The following is a 26,072-nucleotide window of genomic DNA, read 5'->3' on the forward strand; positions in this document are numbered from 1 at the left end:
CTCTCTCTCTCTCTCTCTCTGCGCCCCACTCTCCCTCCCTCCCCCCGTCCCACCCCTCTCTTTTCTTCTACCTGACCTCCCACCATCTTCTCTTTCCTTGGCTCTGCTCCTTTCCCACTGCTCTTCCCCCTCCTCTGCCTTGGTCCCTGGCGCCAGGTGGACAGAGCCATCACGGCCTGTGCTGAGTTGCACGACCTGAAGGAAGTAGCCTTGGAAAACCAGAGGAAGCTGGAAGGCATCCGGCCCGAGAGCCCAGCCCAGGTGAGGCATGGAGAGCTTCTGCTTTTGCGCCAGCCCTGCGGCCTCATTCGTTAGGCCTGTTGACTGGCTTCTTTCAGATTGGCTTTTCCTGGGGTGTTCCTTCTCCTACAAGAGGAGTGGCTTTCAGAGGACAGGGTGGATAGGGGAGCTGGGCCTGCAGGAAGGACGGACGAGGAAGAGGGGAAGTTTACTTTCCCTGCCAGGTCCCCTCGCTGCAGAATAAACAGGATGGAGGAAGGGGCTGCTGGTGGGGTGCTGAGGCCTCTGGATCCAAATGCTTCCCAGACCGCTGATGGCTCCCCCTGCAAAGAAAACCCTTGGTGTTTCTTTGGGAAGGCTGGGGTTTGATCCAGCCTGCTGCTTCTGGAAGAGTGATGGGCTCTGGGCTGTCTCAGCTGGCCTGTCCCCACGCTCTGGGGAGAGGAGGGCGGTTTGACAGTGTTTGCACACAGCGCATGGAAAGAATCTAAAGCCTGCAGAGCCTGTTCCTTCTTTAACTCTTTTAAAAAAAATCTTCTAAAAGCAATGTCGTATATGGCAAGCTGAGAAATTAGAGAAGGAAAAAATCACCTATAGTCCCAGCCCAGCTGAGCATGTGGGGATGACTTCTTTCATTTTTCATGTTTATGATGTAATTGCGAGGTTACCCAAGCATGCCGTTTGCGTGCTACTTATTTTGTTTTGTCTTTCCCGTGTCCACACCTGGTTGTCGTCATTGAGATTTCTCCTGGTTGTGTAACTGAAGCCTGTTGTGTGGTTTATCCATCGTTGACCTGATAGGTTAAGAGTGTGGGTTGTGCCTGGTTTCCGGTCATAGGCTCTGCCCCCTACAGGTGTATGGACGTGGATACCCCGTTTAATTGCTCTGTGCCTCGTTGCCCCAGTTGCAACATGGGGCCACTAATGATGACAATCCCATAGGGTTGTTGTGAGGAGTAGGTCAGAGAAGACCCATAAAGGACTTGGAAGGGTGCCTGACGCAGGGCAGGTGTTCCTGGCATGTAACCTGCCATGATTTACTGAACAGGCCCCTTCCTGTTGGACAGTTGAGTCACTTCCAGTTTCTCAGCACTGTGAACACGTTTACGTCAAACAGCTTCATGAAAATGAGGCTTTTGTGCAGTTCGAATTTTGTCCCTTTGTCTGGATTAGGAGCTGGCCCACTACAGCCCACCGGCCAAATGCAGCCTGCCACTTGTTTTGTAAATAAGTTTTACTGAGACATGGTCTCACCCATTCATTGCTGTGCTGTCTATGCCTCTCTTACGCTGCAGTGGCAGAGTTGAACGGCTGAAACAGACCATGTAGTCTACAAACCTAGAACACTTACTGTTTGGCCTTTTATAGAAATAAAAGTTTGTTGGCCTAGATTCCCAAAGATGGAATGAAACGTCATCGAAGAGCGTGACCTTTCTTTTGGGCCTATACCGATCTGCCTTGCCCTCCGGAGGGCAGTACTGACCCAGCCAGAGAACCCTGATATCTGAAGGCTGAAAGAGGGACTCTAGGGATTAATCCCTTCTTTGATAAGCCCCCACCCAGAGGATGCTGGGCTGGGGTTAGGACACTTGTTTGGGGACCCAGCTCTGTTTGCCGTCAGCTGTGGGACTTTGAGCAAGTCAGTTCATTACTCTGAACCTCAATTTACCCCCTGTGATGTAGGAGTAATGATTATGGCCCCTTGGAGCCTGTCTTGAGGGTCTTTTTGTTTTCTTGTAGGGAGGGTCACTGGCTCAGGGAAGGGTGTTGATACACTTGCTGCTGCAACACAGAGGGGTATATTGCCCTGCATGGTGGGTGGCGTTGGAGCAAAGCGGGGAGCCCCAGCCTGTCTCTGGGCTTAGACCCTATGGGGGAGGCAGTCCCTGCACCAAAAACTGGAGTGCCTGTTGTAGTCACCATAGCTCTCCCTGAACCATGGGGTTGTCTGCCGCAAATGGGGTAGGGTTAGATGCCTGGAAGAACTTCCAGCCTGGCAGAACTGTGTTATGAGCGGGGGAGCAGATTGTCTTCTGGGGATTTCTGAGGCTTAACTCCTGCCCTCCCTGGGGTGGGGACTGGGTAGCCCTGGCAGCACCATCTTTACCTCCCCGCTCTCCCTCCTGGTCCTTTTCTCTCAGGGACACAACAGCCAGCACAGTGTCCGGCAGAAGGCGCTGCAGAGCCTGGAGCAGTACTTCTACCTGATCCTGTTTAACTACTATCTCCATGAGCAGGTGGGGCCTGGGGTTAAATGGACTCACGTCCCTTCTCCTGGGATCCCTCCAGCCTCTCCACCACAGTGACAGGCATGGGGTCATCAGGGATCCCTGTGGAGCTGGGGAGTAGGGTGGGGACACGGGTGTTGGTTCTAGAGAAAGGTAGGTATGGGGAAGGTAAAGAGAGAGCCAGAAAGAGCCAGACAGAGGGAACAGTTCTGGCAAAAGGAGACCCCAGCTCTTTCCGCTGGCCCCAGTCTCTGTACGCTGAGCCAGGGCATCGGGGCCCAGAAGGATCTTGCCTCAGATGTCCTGGTCCCTGCTCCCCACCCCCTCACCCCCACCCGGGGCCGTCATGGATGTCTCTTGGGGCAGGCAGGGAGAGTTCAGGGTGGCCCTGTGCCGCTGAACTTCCGTCTCTCTCTGCCTCGGGCTGCAGTACCCGCTGGCCTTTGCCCTCAGTTTCAGCCGCTGGCTGTGTGCCCACCCTGAGCTGTACCGCCTGCCTGTGACACTGAGCTCAGCAGGGCCTGTGGCCCCTGGGGTTCTCATCGCCCAGGGCTCCCTGGTGAGTGTGGTCGGCTGGCTGGGGAAGTGGCAGTGCGTGGGGCTGGCCCTTGGTGCCTGTGGGGTTGGGTAAAGCATCGCCCTAGCAGGAGGCAAAGGTGACGACAGCCTGTGGGTTGGCGGAATCTTCTTGTGAGCGTAACGGGGTCATTGGCAGGCCTCAGGAAGCAGGTGCGGCTTTTGCCTCTGTTCTGGCCCCCTCTCCTCAGTCTCAAACCCAAGCACTCTGGGCAGGGAATCTGGAGAAGGGGTTCTAGGGTCTTTGCCACAAGCTTCTCATCTTTGAGCCTCAGCTTCCTCGTCTGGAGAGGGGGCACCGTCGCCCTTCTCCTTGCCAGGGATGTGATGAAGCTCCCGGTGTGCAGCAGTGCTTTGTAGACTGGGAAGTGCTGGTCCTGACCCTCCCTGGCTCCCTGGGGCCGGCTCTGAACCTCTCAGTGGCCGCTCTCCCCCACAGGGGGCGGATGACCTCATCTCCCCAGATGCACTTAGCACCGTCAGAGAGATGGACGTGGCCAACTTCCGGCGGGTGTCCCGAATGCCCATCTATGGCACAGCCCAGCCCAGTGCCAAGGTGACCTGGGTCCACTTGTGGGGTGGGGGGAGGGGAGGGTGAGTCTTTTCACTGACCTCACTCCTATCCCCCCAGGCCCTGGGGAGTATCTTGGCCTACTTGACGGATGCCAAGAGGAAGCTGCGGCAGGTTGTTTGGGTCAACCTGAGAGAGGAGGCTGTGCTGGAGTGTGATGGGCACACCCACAGCCTGCGGTGGCATGGGCCCCCCATGACAGCTGACCAGCTGGAGGTGAGGCTCTTCTGCCTTCTATGCACCCATACTTTGGAGGCCTCCTGGGGAATTGGCCTGGGAGGGTCTTTAGAAGGTCCCATGCTCCTATTCTACAGATGGAGAAACTGAGGCCCCAAGAGGCTCAATCTCGGGGAGTGGCTGATTCAGGACTCGCCCTGTGGCCACCTGCCTGGCTCCGGGTCTGGTTATGACCCGAGGCTCAGGAACGGGCAGGCATGGGCCTGGAAGCGAGGACTGGTCCTGGCCGTTGCAGGCTCTGGTCTTTCAGGACTGGCCTAGAGGCTGCCTCAGTGGCCTGTGCCCTTTGTCCCCCCCTCCCCTAGAACCTGGAGACCCAGCTGAAGGCCCACCTGAGCATGCCTCACCCAGGTGAGGAGGGCCCACGGACCCACAGGTTCCAGACGTGCCTCACCATGCAGGAAGTCTTCAGCCGGCACCGCAGGGCCTGCCCCGGCCTCACCTACCACCGCATTCCCATGCCAGACTTCTGTGCCCCCCGCGAGGAGGTGAGGGGGCCAGGTAGGCGAGGCCTCTGGGGAGGGAGAGGAGGCCTGCCCGCCTCCCCTCTGGCCTGGGCCTAGGCTATGGGCACGGCCCTGCTGAGGGACTGGGAGCTTGTTCTACAGGGGTTCAGATTTGGTGGTTTATTTACATCCCTTCCAAGCTTGGTGTTTGCACACGCACACGTGCGCATGTATTTATTATGTGCTTAGGTGTATACGGGGAGGTGAGCATGTCCATGGTGTTTGTGGTATATGTGTGTCTCTTGGGAGACTGTTTAGCATGGGTGTGGGTGTCATTGTGGAGTGTGTATATGTGTGTGGTGCATGTATTTTTATGGCATCTGTGATGTATATCTTTACTAGAGTGTAAGTGTGGAGAGTATCTTTTGGGGAGTTATGTGGTGTGGTTTGTGTATGGGGTTTGTGGAGGAGGGTGTTGTGGGATGCTGTGTGTGACTGAAGGTGTTTGTGTGTGTGTGTCATATCTGTAGGTTTGTGACATACATGTCAGTGGGTGTCTGTAGCATGTGTCTTTAAGATATGTGGATACATCTGTGTGGTGTGTGTGCCTGGCATGTGTTGTGTGTAGGTCGCTGTGTGCCTGTGTGATCTGTCTGTTGTTTGGGTGATATGTCTGTGTGGGTGTGTGCAGGGTGCGTGCAGGGCCTGTAATATTAGTGCTCCCTGTGATAGGTGGTGCTTGGGCTTGGATTTCTTGCCTTACTTTGCTCTGTGGGTCTGGTTGCTCATAGTTTGTCGCCCCCTCGTGGCCACACACTGCAGTGATCCGCTGAAGTCGAGACTGCCCTCAGGGTGGGGGACCTGGGTTGGGTTCATCTTAGGAGGCAGCAGAGCAGGGGGTCCTTGCATAGCCTGGGGGTGCAGCACATGAGAGTGTGTACACATGTGCATGTTCTGCCTGATAGACGGTGGGCAACAGGAGTCCCAGATGTGTGTGTGTGTGTGTGTGTGTGTGTGTGTGTGTGTGTGTGTGTGTCTGCTCAAATGCCCAGTTCTGGACCCGGGGTGGAGGTTATGCTGTGCACAGGGGTGGGGCTGTTTACACAGACATGGTCTTGTGTGTACTGCAGTGAGTTGAGTGTGTGTATACAGGTTGTGAGCCTGACACAGAGCCTGTCCTGGGGTGAACACTACCTTTTGAGGGGTGAGCCACCTCCAGAGTCTGCAGCCAGGAGCACCCACTGACTCAGACCTTGGTCTCTCCACACAGGATTTTGATCGGCTGCTTGAGGTCCTGCGGGCTGCCCTCGCCAAGGATGCGGGCACCGGCTTTGTGTTCAGCTGCCTCAGCGGCCAGGGCCGGACCACGACCGCCATGGTGGTGGCTGTGCTCGCCTTCTGGCACATCCGAGTATGTGTGGTCTCTTGTGAGGATAGGGGTCTGCCCAGGCAGGGTGGGCACTCGGTCCCGGGGGACACTATTTCAGGAGACTGTGGGGCAGAGATGATGCCTGGTGTGGTCTCAGAGTCCCTCCCATCAGTCCTGGGCAGAGGACAAGTGGGGCTGGCAGACCCCTGGCAAGGGGCTCCTGGCATGAGGGAGACGTACAGCTTGGGTAGGAGTGCTCCCCATCTGTTCTCCATCAGGGCTTTCCCGAGGTGGGCGAGGAAGAGCTCGTGAGTGTGCCTGATGCCAAATTCACCATGGGGGAGTTTGAGGTGAGCATGCCCTGTGGGGTCCCCAGGGGACGCCTGGGGGAGAGGAGAGGGCTTGTCTTGCTGGGGATCTTCAAAGCTCTTCGCAATGCTGTTGCCTTCTTCTACCTCATCACATTAGTGCTTCTCTGCACCCATTTCATAGATGAGCAAACCGAGGCATGGGGCAGCTTGGCTCTGGGACCCTGGCAGATGACCACTGGAGATGAGGGCTTGGACCCTCCTCACCCTGCCTAACCCTGCTGCTAGGCTAGCGACTACGTGCCCTGGGGGAGGCCACTGGCCACTGTCTCATCTGGGTAGCATCAACAACCCTCTCATAGGCACCTGGGACCTAGTTGTGGCTGGTGACTTTGGTGCAGGGCCCTGGCCTGCCTCACCCCACCCCCATTTCAGTCCAGAGCACTGGATAGACAGCCACTGACATTTCCAATTTAGTCACCCATGTATTATGCACCTGCCACGTGTCGTCTTCCCAGACACCTTGCAAGTAGGTGGCAATATCTTCCTCTTACAGGTGGGGAATGTGGAGCTCAGGGTTGGCATGTGGCTGCCAGGTGTGGGTGCTATGGTTGGCGCCTGCCTACCTGGCCAGTCTCACCATTTGCCCTCCCCTGCTGTCCTGCTACCCCGGCTTCCACGCCGGCCCTCAAACTTGCCAGCCCGCGTCCGGGCCTTTGCGTATGCTTTCTCCTCACCCTGGGCCTCTTCTCTCCTTCCTCCTTGGTTGATTTGCTGATCCTTCTTTCTTTTTTTTTTATGGTAAAATGTATATTACAAAATATACCATTTGAACCATTTTTAAGTGTACAATTCTGTGGCATTAAGTACCTTGTTATTGTTGTACAGCCATCACCACCATCCATCTCCGGAACTTTTTACCACCCCAAATGAACTATACCTATTAAACAGTAACTCCCATTACCCCTGGTAACCACTGTTCTATTTTCTGTCTCTATGAATTTGACTATTCTACATACTGCATATAAGTAGAATCACTTAGAGTACTTATAATAAGTATCTGTCCTTCTGTGTCTGGCATATTTCATGAAGGATAATGTCTTAAAAGTTCATCCGTGTTGAGCTTGCATTGGAATTTCAATTCCTTTTAAGGCTGCATAATACTCCATTGTATATATACAGACCACATTCTGTTTATCCATTCATCTGTTGATGGACACTTGGGTTATTTTCACCTTTTTGCTATTTCAAATAATGCTGCTATGAACACGGGCATACAAGTATCTGTTTGAGCCTCTGCTTTCAATTCCATAAGTGGAATTTCTGGATAATATGGTAACTCTTTAGTTTTTGAGAAACTGCCGTATTGTTTTCCATAGTAGCTGCACCATTGTACATTTCTATCAGCAAAACACAAGGGTTTCAGTTTCTCTACATCCTTGCCAACATTTGTAGTTTTCTGTTTTTTTTTTTTTTGATAATAGCCATCCTAGTAGGTATGAAATGGTATCTCATTGTGGTTTTGATTTGATTTGCATTTCCCTAATGACTAATGACATTGAGCATCTTTTCATGTGCTATTTGGCCATTGTATATTGTCTCGGAAAAATGTCTGTCAAGTTCTTTGCCCATTTTTGATGGGTTCTTTGGTCATTGTTGAGTTGTAGGAATTCTGTGTTCTAGATAGCAATCCCTATCAGATATATGATTTGCAAATATTTTTTCCCTCTCTGTGGGTTGCCATTTTACACTATTGAGAGTGTTCTTTAATGCAGAAGTTTTAAATTTTAATGTTCAATTTGTCTATTTTTTCTTCTGTCACCTATGCTTATGGTGTCATATCTCTGAAGTCATGAAGGTTTTCCTGTGTTTTCTTCTAAGAGTTTTATAGTCTTAGCTCTTACATTTAGGCCTTTGATCTATTTTGAGTTAATTTGTGTACATAGTGTAAAGTAAGGGTCCAAGTCCATTCTTTTGCATGTGGACATCCAGTTTCCCAGCACTGTTTGTTGAAAAGAATGCCCTTTCCCTCATGGAATGGTCTTGCATCTTTGTCAAAAATCATTTGACCATATATGCAAGGGTTTAGTTCCAAGTCGAATTCCTATTCTTCATGTCAGCCCCTCAGATGTGCTAGTTAGAACTCTCTTTACTCACTATCAGCCCTGTGCTAGGAGCGCTATGTGCACTCCCTTCTTCACCCTTTACAGCCCGCAAGAGTTAGGTACCCTTGCTACTCCCAGTGGACAGATGAGAAAACTGAGGCACAGGGAGCTAATCTCTTCACCCTAGAGCCACATTAGTGAGGTGATGGGGTTGGGGTACAAGCCAGGTAGTGGACCTCAGAGCCTGTGTTCCAAAGTTACATTATTTGACCTGAAGATGCTCCGATACCCGTCTTCACCCACCCCAGGACATTCTCCAGTCTAGATCATCGGCTTCCTCTGCAATTCGTTTGGGCCTATTGAGCCCACAGTCTAGTGGGGAGCATCCCAATAGAGTGTGAAGACTGCTAGAATAGATATCGGTTCTGAGGGCCAAGGGTGCAGCTGGGGGAGCCTAGGAGGGCTTCATGGAGGAGGTGACATTTGAGTGCATCTTTTTAGAAAGATGAGTGAGTTCGCTGGGTGAGAAGGAGAAGTGTGCCGAGGAGGTCAAGTGTGCCAAGGCAGGGGTCTGGAAAGGGCAGGAGCTGTTTAAGACTGTGATTGGCTAGAATGAAAGGAAGTGGGGCTGAGGTGGGGGGACCTAGATTGTGAGGACCCTGGAGAGACACACTGTGTGTTTGACCTACACCTTGAGGCCAGCAGGGAGGCGGAGAAGGTTGTGATCAGACTCATTCTGGGGGGCCAATTGTGTGGAGGGGGGAATGGAGAGGAGGGGTGCCGCCTGGCAAGGAGAAGTTCAGTTCCCGTTGGTGGATCTTGGGGACCACCGGCTAAGAGGGCACCCAGGATGACCTCCGGGTTTCTGGCTGGAGGTTGTGATAGCTAAGGAGCTGAAGAATTCACAGGGAGGAGCAATTTCGGGGAGAGGCTAGAAATTCAGTTCATTTAGTTTGAAGAAGCTTCAGCCTTCTGCCTGGGGAGTTCCCCGTGGGGCACAGTTCCTTCCTGGGGACCTGCCTGGGGTCTGCACTCCTCTCAAGCGAGGTGTTGACCCAGAGCCTAGAACCAGGGTGTAGGTTGAGCAGCCGCCTCTCTGAGGCCTGAGCCACATTAGCCAAGTTCTCCCAGGTTATGGGGACCTCTCTTGCCTGTAACTCCATCTCTGCTGGTGTGCCAGCCCTGGGCTGGTCCTTGCTGAGAAACACTGGAGTGGGGGAGAGCCCCCTCTCCCGATGGTCCTGCTATTGACCCAGTCGTGGAGATGAGGACGATAGGCCGTGTGTGCAGGTGACGGCCAAATGGAGAGAAGAGTTAGGCCAGGTTTCTGCCCTTTGGTTCATTTAGCAGCTGGCTGTCCATGGGCACCCATAGCCAGGTGTCCCTGAAGTGCCTGGGGACTGCTACAGGGTGAAAGCGGAATCAACTGGTCCCCAATATAGGTTCATCAGATACCCCACCTCACCCCACCAGCCCCCGTTACACAGCTGTTTTGTAGATGAGAATTCTTGATCAGCTTTTGTTTGAAGTAAGGTTTCTATTGCATAGAAAAATGAACACCTTAGGATATCCGGGAGCCCCCTTGTTCCCCACGCTCCTCTGAGAACTAGGGCGGGTAGGTCTCTGTGGTCCGGGCCTGAGCTGGAGGCCGGGGTGGCCCTTAGTGTGGGGTGAGCCTGTTGCTGGGGCAGGAGGCTCCCCTTGCCCCCCTTAGTTTTCTCTCTGCTCAGCCCCTCTCCTCTGGCCCCAGGTGGTGATGAAGGTGGTGCAGCTGCTGCCTGATGGGCACCGCGTGAAGAAAGAGGTAGATGCAGCGCTGGACACTGTCAGTGAGACCATGACGCCCATGCACTACCACCTGCGGGAAATCATCATCTGCACCTACCGCCAGGTGAGCCCCACCCCCCTGACCCAGGTGCACGGCCCAGGCCGTGGCTCCCGTGGGTGTGAGGTGGCTCTCAGGCACTTCTCTGCCTTCTGGAAGTGGAGGTGATCTTGAAATGGAAACACGCCCAGCCCCGTCTCCCCCTGGGTTGATTCTGGAGTATAAGTGGGGGTATGTAGGGAGGGATATTCAGAGAATTTGACAGCTGCTTTGGTCCCGGGACCCGTCAAGGATGTGGCCAATCAGAACAAAGCCCTGTCCTAGATCCCTGTGGTGCCAGGTATGAACCCTCCGGTTTCTGTCATGGGCGCCCTCGGCAGGGGTCAGGTGATACATGGGGTCACTCTGCGGTTCTGGGGAGTGGCTGTTTAATTATCAGCAGGGCAGCAGGGCAGTGGTTTAACAGCCGATGCTGCTGAGGGACTGGACATTATAAAAATCAGAGGTTTCCACAAACGTCCAGATTTTGTGTAAAAAATCCAGATTTTTAGCCTTCTAGAAAAACATGTGCCCCCCAGTTGGCCATAGTGTCCAGCACTGTTACACGTGGCCCTCCTGGCCCAGTCATGTAATCTGCCAGGCATCCCTGGGCATTGGGCTTTGTGGCCTCTGGGCTCTGTGTGGAGCACGCGGACCCGCCTAATTTTGTTCTTTTCTGGTCAAGTGAATTTGGTTGGCTGCTGGGGCAGAGGAGGGTGCTGGAGCGGGGAGGGGCAGCTGTGGGGGAAGGGGAGTCTTTAAGAAGGCTGTGCCTGAAATGAGTGAATTACCCCCATGGGTGCCAACCTTGTGTTTTCTGTTGCTGGCCAGCAATTCCCAAAGACAGCTTCTGCCTGTGGCCCCTGCAGAGAAGGGGGCTGCCCCAAGCCAGCCCCATGCTCAGCCTGCACCCAGGCACATCTTAGTGAAATGACTGGTCCAGGCCAACCTTTGCTCAGGGTCATGGATCAGACCATGACTGGGGCAAAGGGTGGGTGCTTGGCTGGAGGCAGGGCCCCTGAGGTCAGGCTCTACCCAAGGTCAGAGGTCATATGGAAGGGCTGCCAAATGTGGGGTGGGGAGGCGGTTGAGGAGTTTCAGAAAACAGACTTTGCTGAACTTTGGAAGATGGACTAGTTTTTCCCCAGGGCCAGCAGCTATATTGTATTCCCTTTGGAGTTTCTTTTAGGTTCCACTCCTAGTGGTCTCATATGCGGCCACCAGGTGGCAGCAATGAACTACGAGACTAAGCTCCCGCTTTCGGAGGATCCTGAGTGGGCAGAGAACTGAGGCTTCCAGTTCTTTGTAGCTGGAGACCCAAGTAGTTGAAAAGGGGTGGGATGCCTGGCCCTACTTCCAAGCATCATAGGTCCCCCATCCCACGGCCACACTCTGTCAGAGTCCTCCCCACATCCCCGTCCTTCCAGCCTGCTCTCTCTTAAGTGGTATCCCACCCCACCCCCACCCCCACAGCTGATGGGCCCTCCCCTCCTCTGAGCTCTGCAGCCATGGATGTCCATTGTGAGGCACACGGAGGGTGGAGCAGGGAGCACTAAGGGGGCATGAGGTGGGGAGAGAGGAGAGGTCCCGCAGAGCTGACCTTGAACACCCCCAGTGTAGTGAGAGCTGGGGAAGGCCCTTCAGGCAGGGGGACTGCATGGGCAAAGGCCAGGAGGCTGAAAAGTGTAAAGTGAGTTAGAGGCAGTGAAGGTGCTTTGGTGCCCACAAAAACAGTTGTGTCGGGAGCTGTCAGAGATGAGGTTGGATGGGTAGGTTGGCTCTACTCCATTGGCAGTGAGGACGGAAGGGTGCTCTGTTGGGGGCTATGTTTAACAGTTTGTGTTCTGGCTGCCTTTGGGGTGTGGAGTGTTTTAATGAGGAGGGAGGAAGCAGAGCCAGTGAAGGGCTCTCACCCTCTCCCTACCACCCCCATTCCCAAGGCCAGGGTGGTGCTGACCTCTGCAGTGGGAAGATGGAGATCCAGGCTGGTGGTGCGGCAGCAAGATGGAGAGTCATTCCCCAGTGTGGCCACCAGGTGGCCCCAGTGAGCAGCGCTTAGGCCAAACTCTCAAAGGGGCTGAAGAGCAGAGGGAGGTGCCTGAGACACCCTCTAAGCCAATCCTTCTCACTCATAGATTCACCTGGGAGCTTTCAAACATACCCATGTCTGATCCCCAGAGAGTCTGATTTAGTTGGTCTGCTGGGGGGCCAGGGCATGGGTCTTTTTATTTTTTATGAGACTGAGGGTCTTTTTTTTTTTTTTAAGTTCTCTAGGTAATGTCCAGTCAGGTTGAGACCCACATCTTCTGCTTTAAGCAGGGGTCCTCCTGGAGGTTTGGTAAAAGGCATGTTGCTGAGCCCTACTCCTGAGTTTTTGATGCTGTAGGTTCTGGATGTCTGGATCTCCTAGATGATGCGGATGGTGTTGGTTGGGTACCACACTTGTCAATTTCTGCAGAGACGCCAGCTGAGATTTTATAGGGGTTGCTTTGTGTAAATAAACTGGGGGAGTATTGCCTTCTTAACAAGAGTCACTATTCTGATCGATGAGCATCATGTCTTTCCATTTATTTGGGTCTTCTTTAATTTCTTACATGATGTTTTTATAGTTTCCGGAGTATAAGCTTTGCACTTCTTTTGTTAAATTTATTCCTATTTTATTATAGGTATGGTATTATAAATGGAGTTGATTTCCTTTTTTCACTTTGTAGCTTGTTCAGTGCTACTGTATAGAAATGCAATTGGTATTTGTATATTGAGATTCTATCTTGCAACCTTGCTAAACTTGTTTATTAGCTTTAATACTTTTTTGTTTTAGTTAATTTCTTAGAATTTTCTACATGCAAGATAATGTCATCCGCAAATAGAAATAGTTTTACTTCTTCCTTTCCAATCCAGATGCCTTTTATTTAATTTTGTCTAATTGCCCTGGCAAGATCTTCCAGTGCAGTGCTGAATAGAAGTATCGAGAGCAGACATCTTTGTCTCTTTCCTGATCTGAGAGGGGAAGCTTTCAGGCTTTCACTATTAAGTATGACACTAGTTGTGGGTTTTCATGGATAACCCTTTGTCATGTTGGGGAAGTTCCCTTCCATTCCTAGTTTATCAAGCGTTTTTTCTTTTTTTTTTTTCTTTTTCATGTTAAATATTGTGAAATGCTTTCTCTGCGTCTATTGGGATGATTAAATGGGTTTTGCCCTTTATGAGTATAGTATATTATGTTAATTGATTTTTGGATTTTAAACTAATCTTCCATTTCGGGGATAAATCCTATTTGGTCATGATGAATGATCTTTATATATTTCTGCATTTGGTTTGTTGAGGATTTTTGTGTCAGTCTCATAAGAGATATTGATCTGTAGCTTTTTTTTAAAGACATCTTTGGTTGGTATTAGGGTAATATTGGCCTCATAGAATGTTACACTCTCACGTTTACAGATGGAGAGACGGAAGCATAGAAAGAAAGGTTATCACAAGTATATTAGTCGGTTTGGGCTGGCATAACAAAATACCACAGACTTGCATGGTTTAAACAACAGAAATTTGTTTTCTCACAGTTCTGGAGGCTGGAAAGTCCAAGATCAAGGTTCTGGTTGATTTGATTTCTGGTGAGGGCTCTCGTCCTGGCTCTCACACAGCTTCCATCTCACTGTGTCCTCACATGGCCTTTCTTTGGCGCATGTGTGTGGACAGAGAGGGGGGAAGGGAGGGAGGGAGAGAGGGAGGGTGGGGCTCTCATGTATCTCTTCTTATAAGGACACTCATCTTAGAGGTCATCTAATCATGGACTCCTTGAAGGGCTGTTAGAGAACAAAGAAAGAACTAAAAGCGACTTAAATCCCAGTTGGGATTTCACAGACCAGTTTAAAAAAAGGGAAGGACCTTGCTAGGGTTGCCAATGTGTAACCTTGTTAAATGTGCCCATTTTAAAGAAAGAAAGGAAAAGAAAGAAGCAAAAATGAAAAAACCCCACCTACCCTCTAATATGGTTGGTGTTTCATAAAAGAAAAGATACTTTAGTATCAGAAAAGTAGAGTGGGTGTTATCTCAGACTAGAGGACAGTCCTTGAAAAAAATTTGTATTTCTAAATTCCTGTTGACCCGTGAAACTGATCACGGACCTGGATTTGGGAATTGCAGCTTTTGGCGACAAGGCCACTGTCTCCTTTAATCAGAAAGCAGAATACCTCTTCCATGGTCACCCTGTACTCACCCCGGCCTGGCTGGATCCAGAGACTGTGTCCTGCCTAAGATCAGGGTGATCTGAGCTGTCCCCGCTGCCTCCAGAAGGGGCATCTGGCCAACTCGGCATGTGTGTGTGGACCCTGGAATGGACTTTCTTATGGCTGACATAGCCCAGTGCCAATCCCTGTGTAGATGGGAAGGACGCAGGTTAGGTTGTTCCAAACTGATTGGCAGAAAGAACGTGGATGTGGGAGTTAGAGGGAACTGGGTTCCAACAGGGCCATCTCCATCCTCTGAATGCTATATCCCCACCTTCCCGCTGGCCTAATGCCGCTTTCCTGGCCAGGCTGTGTATGGGAAGGACACAAGGACTGGACGCATAGGGCGTGGCCGACGCACAGTGAGTGCTCAACACATGGGAGGGCTTCTAGGATCATTGTAGGGCCAGAGTGTCCTGTGATGTTCCTCTGAGCTTCCAAACTCCTGTGTAGACCCTCAGATTTTAGCTCTAAAAGGACTCGGAGCATCTGACCCCTTTGTTTACAGATGAGCAGGAGAGCAGGTTGCTCACGTCTCTCATGAGTTGATAGCAGAATAGGGATGAGAGGCAAAGAGCCTCACTCCCAGCCGTGAGCCCTTCCCATGATCATGTCACCCTTGACCCAAGGTCTCAGTCCACACTGCCCTAGTGGTCTGTGCGGGCTTGCTGAGGCTCCAGAAGGCAGCTGCTGCTTCTGTCCTTTCCCTCTCATGCACGGACCCTTCTGGAAATGGGCAGCTGTGTCTCACCCCTGGTATCTGACTGTTTATTTGTTAAACCCCTGCTTTCTGGTTTCAAACCGAAAGACTCAGGGGTCTCCAGTGGAGCCTGCAACTCAGAGCAGACCCGGGTGCTGGGTGTGCAGGTGACACTCATTTACCTGGTTGGAGTCCCGGAACCTTTGAATGGAAATGGACGTGAGCCCAGGCTTGGGCAGGGTTTATCACCTACATCAGCTCCATTTGCCTGGGAACATTCCAGGTCCAGTCCACATTCTGCCCGTCTGAAGTTTTCCTCTCGGGAGTCCTCAGCCTTGCGATTCTGAAACCCTCCACTACACGTGGCTCTCTGGCTTCCTGCCCTGTACACCCAGAGCCCCCAAACAGTGAATTTCCCTTTCCCGGCCCCCGCCAGGTCCAGCACTCAACTTACACTTTAATAATAAGCAACAAAGAAAACAGCTTCTGAAGCTTGGCGTTTGTGCTTCTTCCAGCAATAAAACTATTTCAGGGCCCTCGGCAGAGAGGAGTGGGAGAGTTTGGAAGTCACGTCTCTGTTGTAGATCAGAAAGGAGGACTCAGAATGTGCACAAATCTCAACTGCGTGGTGAGGTTCCACCCAGTGGGGAGGACTGTGTGTAGCTTCCTTGTTGTTATAGAGATGATATTGGACCAGACTCCCACCAGCCCAGTGATCCGTTCACGTTTGCCTTTTTCTCTCTGGCCTCTGTGCACTTGCACGCTTTCTCTCATAGGTGTAATCACAGTGCGTGTACAGGCTGTACTGCTTGGAAGACGTTCACGCGTTTAAACGTGTGTGCTCAGCCAGCACATGCTTACTGGGCACCTTGCCTGCACTTGACCGTGTCTGGGGATGGACCCATAGATGAAGGATCACTGAGCTTATGCTCTAGTGGAAGGAGGAGAGGCAAATAAATAAGTAGTTTCAGCTCATGTTGTTTTAGCCTGTTTGTTGAAGAGCTTTTACATCATTGTGTTTAATGTTGGTCTAAGATGCGGTCGAGTGGAAGTGCCCTAGTGTCACATGCTGCTGCTGCTGCTGGGATGTGGGGGATGATACGGTGATCATCATGGTGCATGTTACTCTTTCATCCATGTGGATTATTTCTGTAGGCTGATTCTTTTTTTTTTTTTTTAAGAAATTTTATTGGGCAATAGTGTGTTTTTCTAGGACCCATCAGCTCTAAGTCAAGTAGTTGTCTTCAATCTAGTTGTGGAGGCCGCAGCTCCTTGGCCCATGTGGGAGTCAAACTGGCAATCCTGGTGTTATGAGCACTGCGCTCTAACCACCTGAGCTAACCGGCCGCCCTGTTGGCTGATTCTGAAAAGCAGTCTTAGTGACTGAGTTGAAAGGTAGGAACTTATTATTTTAAAAAAAATTATTTTGGAAAATTTGAAAGTAGGGAGACCATTTTCATGAACCCCTGTTTGCCCACCTCCCAGGAATTACCAATCACGGCCAGTCTTACTTCATCTAAAGTCCCCTCCACCTCCCCCACTGCCCCTCTCCCCACTGAATTATTTTGAAGCAAGCCCCAGCACCTCATTATTTCTTCTGTAAATATTTCAGCACACACCTTCAAGAGGGGGGATCTTTTTAAAAAGATCATCATATCATTATCATCCTTAAAACATCAGTGATTTCTCATCATCATCATCCAATACCTTGTCCGTGTTTAGATGTTCTCATTGGTCTCATAGTCTGTTTGCAGTTGGTTCAGGATCCAAAGAAGATCCACCAATCGCACTTGGTTGATGCGACCCTTAGGTCATGTTGAAACTAGAACAGTTCTCCTTTCTTTCCGGAAGTGTATTTGCCGAGGTAACTGCGTTGTCATGCTGGGCGTTCTGCAGCTGCATCTTGCTAATGGCAGCATGGTTTAGCTCAGCCTGCGCTGTAGTCCCTGTGCTTCTTGAGTTTGGTCGAATTCAGCTATTTTTGGCAGAATAGTCATGGGTAGTGCTGGGTGTTCCATGGGGGCACGGAAGGTCCTGTGGTCTCCCTTGTCACCTGTCAGATGCCGGTGCTCCTCCCCGGATACTGTATTTCATTGGGGATTTGCAAAATGGTGATACACTGATTCTGTCATTCCCTCTGCGTTAATTAAGTACAATACTTCCAGGAAGAGAGACTTCCCTGAGGTGTAGTGGAGCAGGAGGTAGGTCTAGTGCTGCCTTTTCCCTGGATTGACCCATCTTTAGAGGGTTTGGAGGTGCTTCTCTAAAGTTGGGGGGAAGGATGTTGGATTCGGTGAGCCCCAATACTCCTGCAGACAGGAGTCAGACCAGAGTAGATGAGGGTCTGGGTGACGGGCAGGGGTGGGCTGGGAAAGGAAGACAGAGGGGCGCATGAGGGAGGGCTGAAACTTGTTGTAGGTCAGGGGGGCCCAGCCCCCATGTGTCCTAATATCTCCTCGGCCATCTCAGAACCGGCCCGAAAGGTGCCGACTGTATGCTCTCAGCTCTCACATGCAAAGTCCAGCTCAGCCCTCATTCTGTGCCTGTGCCTGAGGAAGGGCGGGCTGTGATGTTCCCTCTCTTTTTGCATTTGAGGAAGGGAGGCACTGGGCTTGCCCACGAACACACAGCTGGTGGATAGCAGGAGGAGAGGAAGACCCCAAGACCCCGACTCCTAGATCAGGCCCCCTTTACTGGGCTACACTGCCTCCCAAGGAGGAGGAGGCAGTTTCACCTCTCTGCCCACCTCAAGCCTTACTGGGGGTAAAAATAAGAACAAGAAGCTGTGATACTTGCCCTTGTATTCCCAGCCAAAGTCGGGGAGAGAGGGCCAGAGGACAAGAACACATTTCATATGCGTGTTACGGGTACAGCTTGGAGAGGGCTTTTTGTGAAGGGGTTATAGGACCAAACCCACACACTCATTTTCCATAGAGACAGACCTTCCCTCGTGTAATAGTCTTGGCCCCTCTTTCTGCCTACGCCTCTCAGGCTGCCCAGCCTCTGGGGACTCTAGCCTAGTGATGCCTCCTCCATTCTCTAGAGTGTTGGTGAGAAGGGGTCAGGGCCTGATCACTCAGTGTGTATTAAGGGGGCCAGAATGAATACTCAGGGCATGTAAAAAAAAGAAAAAAAGAGCCTCAAAAGGAAAAAAGAAAGAGAAAACCCTTTGAACTAAGTCACTCCATGAGGTTGGGATAGAGGTGAGAAGGCTGGGCCCCTTGCTGAGGAGAATCCAAGATGGCCAGCAGCCCACAGTGGTGACACCATCTGGTGAATTAGTTGTTTCCTGCTGGGCCTGGAAAGGGAAAATATTTGTGACAGAAACCAAGGTCAGAGCTCCTAGGGAAGCCCCATTAGAATCATTAATGTCGGGGACAATTTTCCTTAGCCTTGGTGGGTGACATTAGTGTTCTTTATTTAAAACAGTCTAATGTGTCTCCCGTCTGTCCCTTCAGAAGGAGTTTGAAGGGCTCCACAAATGTCTGTTGAGGCTAAGGTAGCCACAGCGAGAGAAGTAAACTGTCCTTCGTTCTCAAATGGGGGTTTCTTGTATAAAGGCTGTAATGCTTTAGTTTTGAGCAGTGCCTTTTGAGTTTTCTAAGAACTTGTATTTTGTCTCCTCTGGTCCTCAGAGCAGTTGGTGAGGAAATGAGGGTGGGTGTTTAGGCCCATTGTGCTGAAGAAGACACTGAAGCCCAAAGAAGTTTTGTAACCAGCCAGGGGCAGAACCAGAACCTGTCACTCGACTCCTCATTCTGCATTCCTGTCCCTACACCGCGATGGCCACGACCCAGGGGGCAATTTTGTTGTGATGGAAAAAGGAAGGGTCGGCAAGGAAGCCACCAGCCCCTACTTCTTATCCTGCCCTGGGTTCGCGCAGAGTTGCTAAGAGGTCAAGGAGATCCAGCTCAGTGTCTGGAGGACTAAGATTATTAGCTTAAGAAAAATACAAAGTGAGACAGCCCTGGCTCTGAGCCCGAGGTGGGGTCTCTCTGTCTCTCCAAGACTCTGGCTTGGCCAAAGTCATTCCCTGGAGACCTCATTCCAGTCGGTAATGTGTCTCCAGGGCCTGGGCCGTGCAATTAGAGCAGCCCTGGAATGCTGTGAGCTGTCACATAAAATATGACGGAAGGAAAGGGCTTCTTCCCAAGGCTCTTTCACACCCAGCCCAAAATAGAGCCAATGGGTCAGTGAGAGGCTGCCAACAATGGGAGGGTGAGGGGTGGGGGGAGAGGGAGAGAGAGAGACACGTTCTCAGTAGCTGAGACCTCTTCTGCTTTCTCTTCCTTCCCATGTGGATGAGATGGAACCAGTTTTGCCCTGGGAGCGGGGGTGGGGTGGTGGTGGTACTTTCCTGGTTTATTCAACAGCAAGCATCCACTGAGTACCTATACTGTGCCTGCCTGGCTTGGTTTCTAAGTGTGCACCATCAGGCTGGGAATTCTCAGTGGTTTGGGAAGGGTTTAAATCTCAACCTGAGCACCCGCTAGTACACTCTCCATCGACTGAGACCCTGCCTCTGTGCTCATTGTCAGGGCTGTGGTTGTCACCAGAGATGCCTTTTTCCTCTGCTCATCTCTGTTCTGCTGTGCAAGGGGACTCATCTCTGAAATCCCAGCTCCCCGACCTCACCTGGCACAAGTGGGGCTCCACAGATACCTGTTTAGTGAGCTGATGGATGGGTGGAAGGTTGAATAAGTCGTTGTATGATTAGATAGGAAACCTGACCCCTACCTTCTTTGTATCTTTTGGGTCTTTGTCCTCACTGTTGGTCTTCCAAGAGAGGGCGCTCTTCTCCTGCAACTGAAAGAGCCCTAGATCTGGGGTTGGAAACCCTGTTCTGGCCCTGACTCTCTGCAAAGGAACTCCTCATGAAACCTCGGGAAGATCATGTGGGCCTGCAGGGGCCTTTGCATTTTTGTCACCTGGGATCACGATCGCTGCTCTGCCTGCCTTGAAGGGTGGTGGGGCGCACCAGTTTGGGTATGGTGTGAGGTGGGAGTGGGGTGTGTAGGGTGTGGTGGATAGGGGGGCGGGACACCAGGTTGACTCACTGGCTTATGTGCAGAGACAGTGGGCTCCTGAGGGCCAGGACCATGTCTTTTCGATGCTGAATCCCAGAGCCTGGCCCGGGGTGCACAACGTTTGTTGAAGGAATGGCACACAGAGAAGCCCATGGTGTCAGGTTTAGCACCTTCATGCTTTGAAAGCACTGAATAAAATATGACATCTTTGGAGAACCAGTTACCCACCTATGGGTGGAGGGCCATTTTCTCTCTCCTGGGGGCAACGTACAGAAAGCTCCTCGTGCTCCAGGCCCTACTGCCAGACAGGCCTGAGGACAGGGTTTGCAGGGACTCATGGAAAGCCCCTGAAAGCAGCTGGTGCTAATTGCTTTGGGACCGATGTCTGCCAAGGAGAAGGAGTAGTCTTGAATTTTAAGAAGAAGAGTGAGGTCTGAGCTCTGGGACTCTGCCCCTTAAAGACTTCTTTGAGGACTGTCTTCAGCTTGGACGCCCCTCAGCTGGAGGGCAGAGGTCACCTGGCCATGTTTGTTCCTGCTGAGTGGGTGAGAGAGAGGGCATCAGGGAGGCTCTAGTAGTGGGGTGTTGTCTGGCTTGGATTGACGCCTCACTTGTTCCTCTTGTTTCTCCTCGGGGGGCTCTGTTTTCCTGGAACCTACGCTATATCCACCTCTCCATGTGATCCTGGCAGGTCCGTTCACCTCTTTAACCTTGGTCTCCCTTTCTAGATATAAAGGGGTTGATCTAGGTGACCCCAGGCAGTCTGATGCAGGGCTTCATGAAAATGCAAGATGCCAGCAGTAGTCATTCATTGATTCAACAAACATTTACTGTGGACCTCCTAAGTGCCAGGCACTGTGCTGGTGCTGAAGAGGCCTCATGAACAGGACACGAAAGTCTCTGCCCCGATGGAACCCGCACTCCAGTGAGGCAGACACACAAGGAACAATCAATCCATCAGTTAAAGTCATGGCGTGTTGGGTGGTGATACGTCTGTGGGGGGAGGGAGTTTCCGTTTCCCGTAGGGTCTGGGCCAGGAAGAGGCTTGATGAGGAGGTGGCATTTGAGCACAGACTTGAAGGAGGTGAGAGAGGAATCCATGCCGACAGTAGCAGATATGGCAAGTGCAAAGGCCCTGAGGTTGGGAGCTGCCTGGTATGAGGAGCAGGGAGGGGGTAGGGAGGGGCAGGGGAGGAGGTCAGAGGGTACCGGGGTATGGGAGCAGGCCGGAAGGTGCCTTGTCTGGAATTATCAGGACTTCAGCTTCTCTGAGTGCCGGGGGATGAGGGGTACAAGGAGGGGGGGGCAGTGCAGGGTGTTGAACAGAGGAGCCGACTACCGTATTTGCCGGCGTATAAGACGATTTTTTGGCCCTGAAAAATATGCCTCCAAGTGGGGGGTCGTCTTATACGCCAGGTACACTTCAGATAGACTGCCCATAGTGCTTGCCCTGAGCCATAGTGGCCTCCCGATGCCCGCCCACTTCGTTCCACATACCGTTCAGGCATCAGCAGCGCTGCTGGGTGTATGCTCGGCTGTTATGCGATTTTGTGTTATGCGATTTTACCACACTCGCAAAATCGCACACAGCCTACCATATAACAAACTCTGTATTTTGAGTGGAAATGTTAGGGGGTCGTCTTATACGCCCAGTCGTCTTATACGCCGGCAAATACGGTAAATGTTCCAGCAGAGTCACTCTCACTCTGCTGCTATGTTGAGAATGGGCAACAGGAGTGGGGGTGATGGTGGTGGCAGGGAGACCAGTCAGGTGCTGTCACTGAGATGAGGTGGCTTGGACTAGGACAGGGAGAGGTGGGCAGCTTCTGGGAGTGTTTTGAATAAAGTCGACCAGATTCCCTGATTGGTTGGGTGTGGGGTAGAGGAAGGGAGAAGGCAAGGAGGGGTGTCAGGTTTGGGCCTGAGCAGCGGGCAGGCGGAATTGCCACTAAGATGGGCACGGTTGTGAGTGGGACAGGTTGGGGAGAGCTGGGTAGGTCCACGTGTTTGGTACACCTGGGAAGCCTTGATCAGGCAGTTGCATATTCGCGTCTGGGGTCCCAGGTGCACATGTTGGAGTCCCCAGTGTCTTGTCTAGAATCTAGGTCTAGATGACAGTGAAAACGTGGGACAGGATGAGATGACCCAGGGAGTCAGTGCTCATTGCCCAACCAGGCACCTGCTATGTACCGGCCCTAGGGGAGGAGGCAGATACAAACCTGCTTATAATCTGGTGCCTGTGCCCTGGTTTACACTGTCAAAGCCAATCATGTCTTGGCGAGCAGAGGAGGCTCACAAGGGTGGGCTGAGGAGCTAGAGGTACCAGAGCAGGCTTCGGGAGAGCGGAAGGCGGGGGGCGGGCTTGTCCTGGCCCTGGATGGACAAGTGGAACGCAGCTAGGCTGGCAGAGGGGAGGGCACTCCAGGCAGGGGAGGAGAAGGGTGACAGTGCTGAGGCAAGAGTGAGGCAGGCAGTGGCTGACTGTGGTGAAATGGGCTAGGTGGTAGGAGAGCTGGGATTTTGGAGTGTGTGTCCCAGTTTGGAGCTGTGTCCTGGGCTAGTTACTTAACCTTGCCGAACCTCATCTGCAAAATGGGATGTCTCTCTTCCTTCATGGTGTTGCTGGAAGAGCAGATTAGCATCTAATAATCAGATCTGGGTGTGATATGCTCAGCCCGGCATGTGGCATGTAGTGGGCCCTGGACGCACCTGGGGAGGCTCACCAGCCCTGCCTCAGTGGGCCTCTCCCAGGTGGCCCAACGAAGAGTGGAGCTTCAAGAGAGCCACTGCTGGCCATGCTGGGCCTGCACTGATGCCGGCCAGACCACAGGTCTGAGAGGCCTGAAATGCCCAGCACCCTGGCCACCTTTCCCAGGCCCCTTCTATTTTAGGGCTCAGTCCCAGTGGACGAGGAGGCCTTGCCCACCGCACCACAGCTAATGACAGCCTGTCCTGCCAAGCCATTTAAAAACGGCGGCACTATTTTTATCGGTAGGAGGTAGCTGGCCTGTCTTTCTCCCCAGACAGTGCCAACATGGGTGATTTTAAGGAAACCAGGGCCTCGATAGGAAGATAGGTCATTGTCTCAAATCACAGACTTTGATCGGGCAGGCTGTGCCCACGGAACCTTCTGGGGAGTGTGAGGCGTTACCTTTACCCAGTCAGTGGTCTGAATTTGGAGATAATTCTACCTTACCTTGCCAGTAGGGCTCAGAAGGAATCACTTAGCCTCTCCACCCTGAATATTGCTCAGACCCAATCCTCACTGGTGTCTCTGGGGCAGCAGGCCTCTGGCCTCATAGGAGCAGGGGCACGCAGAGGACAGGGCTGGAGTGGCTGTGTCCACAGGCCCAGCCCCAGCAGAGGGCTTTGTATGCCCTCAAGACATTCCTCCTAAGCCCTTTAATTGAAAGTAGTTTAAAGTGGCTCTTGCCTGGTGGGCCTGTGGGTGATTTCCTTTCCTTCTTTCTAAGAAAATGGTTTTAAATGGGCTCCAGGCCTTTGGATGGAGATGGGGAGCAGCATAAGGGATGGGATGGTGAATACCTAGCCCTGTGAAGCATGAAACACCCACCCATAGGGATACCAGAGCTGCACTGTATTGGCCACAGTTTGTATTAGGTAAAAGCTTTTTTTTGGGTTCAATTCTAAACAAAATTGCATGTACTCATTTTGAGCACTTAGTTGATTGATCATTAAAACAATAGGCATCCTGTCCCTCCGCTGACCCCCCCAGGTCGTCTTCCTGCAGCAGCTATGGGGCCATTCCCAGCCTCAAATTCAGCAGAAGCCTTCACTAGCCCCTTTGCCTGCAGGATCAGGGCTTGGCTTGTCCTCTGGGTATTGCCTCCACCATCACCCCTTCCCCTGCTGCTATAAGCTCCTCCCGCTCTGTCCACCTCAGAGACATCTCATTCTTTAATCCCTGTCCTCCCCACCCTTAGGGCACCTTTCTATCTCCCTTCCTCCTAACCCACCTCAAATATCACCTCTTTGATACCCTCCTCAATTCAGCTACCCACCCTACCTTGATCCCATGACCCGGCTGCTCTGGGTGCTTTGTGTCTGTCTTCTACCCCCCCACCCCCGCCCCCCACCAACCACCACCCTCACCGGCATCTCTGGGGCAGGGCCTGTGCATGTGTATCATAGCCCTCTCTCCTGTTGCATGAATGAATGGATGGACTTGTGTGGCTCTTCATAGTTTCCAGGTGCTTCCTCATACCTTACTGAGCAACCCTACTTCCAGAAATTGGGAGGGGAGGCTGAGAGTTCAAGTGGCAGAACCAGTACCGGAACCCAGCTCATGTCTCCAAGGGAGTCAGAGCACTGGCTTTGGGCCCCTGGGCCCTCCTGGGCGCTGTCCCTGTCTACCCTCCACCCTTGCACCATTCCCAAGCCCCCAGAGCTCCTCATGCATGGTGTGGGTGTCCTGGGCATGCAAGATATTGTCCACTCATGCAACCCCAGGAGCAAACACGGCAGAGGTGACAAAGGCTGAGTTATCTGAGGCAGAAGTTGGGGTGGGGTGGACCACAGGCCCCCAGAGCAGGCCCACTGTAGGTTCCGGTTTGTGGGATTGTGGCCGTGTCATGTCTGGGGCAGATGGGGGCCCACCTGAGAGTCTTTCCCACAGAGACCAGAGGCCAACATTGTGTGCCTGCAAGGAAAGGCCTCCAGCTGGGGCCCAGCTATTGGGAGACTGCCCTTCCTGGTTCCTGGAGGGCCCAAGCTGGCTGTGCCCTCCTATAGATGTTCCTGGGGCCTGAGGGAACGGCCCCTATGCCACTTCCTCTTCCTGGAGCAGACAGCTGCTGTGGGCTCTGGGTGGAGGCCTGGGAATATGGGTACAAGGTGAGGTATGGTGTTCTCTTTTGGGTGGGCAGCACATCTGCGGTGGGTACAGGAGCACAGTCAGGTAGGGGGCCGAGAGACCCTGCAGGGGAGAGCTGGCTCTGTCTGTCCTGGGCCTTGTCCCCAGCCTGCCTCTGACCCTTACACTAAGGAGAACCTTGAGGGGACCCCCTTGAGTCCCCTTCCTCCTGAGCATTCATTTCCCATGAGTCTTCTGTTAACAGGTCACTCCTACCCCTAAACCTTCTGTGGCTTCCCAGCACTAGGGCCACAGTGCTCAGCCATGGCTACAGAGATTCATCCAGAAGCTTTTCCCAGTCCCGATGCCTAGGCCCACCCTTCGGAGAGTCTCATATGATTGGTCAGGGTGGGGCCCAGGCATCTGCACGTCAGGGTTGAGAAACTGGCCTAGAAGGTCGACTTCCAAGGTGTCAGGGCAGCCTCCATCACGGTGCCAGCCCAGGTCCCCCTTCTTGTCCCTTCACAGCCTCGTGCCAGCCAACCCAGCCCCTTTCTGGTCCCCACCTGCTGGGCACCATCCTCACTCTGCCACCCCATCGGTGCTCTCTCTTCCATCCAGATCCAGCCAGGCCCTCAGCCCAGCTGAACCCCGTACTCTCTGGGAACCCTTTAATTGCTTGGCTGCCCCTGCTGTCCCTTCCCTGAGCTGTTGCATCTCTTGCTGATCCTCAGTCTTGGTGGCCTTCCTGTGATCTGTCCTCAGCCTTGGAGCGGGAGAGAGCTGGGGTCTGAGCAGCACAGGCACGCCCTTCTGCCTCTAATCCTGAGCCATTTGAGAAACAGGCAAAACAAACTCAGGGACCAGTCAGGGTCGGAGGCCAAGCTGGGGTTTCTCCCCATTCCCAGGCAGACACAAACTCATCCTTAGGAGTAGCCGGAGGCCACAGAGCCCAGACTGAGGGAGGGGAGAGGGTCCAAGCTGTACCCAAAAGCCTGAGCGCTCAGCTTTGCTGACCACTGCTGCCGCCCTCTTCCCAGGCCATTGAGGAGAGACCTCATACCCACCTCTCCCTGAGGGAGGCCCAAGGGCTTGGGAGAGGGGACCAAGAGTCTTTCCTCTAGTTCTAGGAGGATTGGGGGCCAGGAGCAATGTCCCCACTGGGGCTGGCAGGAATTGGCAGCAAGGGTCCTGTCTAGTGGTTGGAGCTGTGTGTCCAGCCTCGGGCCTTTGGGTCCTGCCACTTGGTAGGGCCTCTCACACCTTAGGGCTCCATGGAGGGTGCCTGCATAGAGCTTTTCTGTGGCAGCCTGTCCTTGTCTGGTTGCCTCTCAGAACAGGACGGTGGTTATAATTTTACAGTGA

The 26,072-nt window shown here is 52.6% G+C and overlaps 1 protein-coding gene across 2 annotated transcripts in view; it reads left to right on the forward strand.

Moving 5' to 3' along the window:
• The window catches only part of PALD1 (phosphatase domain containing paladin 1), an 88,634-nt gene that overhangs the window by 58,507 nt on the left and 4,055 nt on the right, over positions 1-26,072 (forward strand). The window contains exons 10-18 of one of the 2 annotated variants that reach the window (XM_019626210.1): positions 157-261; positions 2,367-2,477; positions 2,899-3,027; positions 3,484-3,600; positions 3,676-3,831; positions 4,158-4,340; positions 5,569-5,709; positions 5,946-6,017; positions 9,831-9,971. In XM_019626210.1, coding sequence (XP_019481755.1) covers positions 157-261; positions 2,367-2,477; positions 2,899-3,027; positions 3,484-3,600; positions 3,676-3,831; positions 4,158-4,340; positions 5,569-5,709; positions 5,946-6,017; positions 9,831-9,971 — 1,155 coding nt within the window. Of the gene's footprint in view, positions 1-156; positions 262-2,366; positions 2,478-2,898; positions 3,028-3,483; positions 3,601-3,675; positions 3,832-4,157; positions 4,341-5,568; positions 5,710-5,945; positions 6,018-9,830; positions 9,973-26,072 lie in introns of both variants that reach the window. The other variant, XM_019626217.1, reaches the window with a different exon arrangement.

This window comes from Hipposideros armiger, unplaced genomic scaffold, assembly GCF_001890085.2.
Source record: "Hipposideros armiger isolate ML-2016 unplaced genomic scaffold, ASM189008v1 scaffold_15, whole genome shotgun sequence".
NCBI classification, from domain to species: domain Eukaryota; kingdom Metazoa; phylum Chordata; class Mammalia; order Chiroptera; family Hipposideridae; genus Hipposideros; species Hipposideros armiger.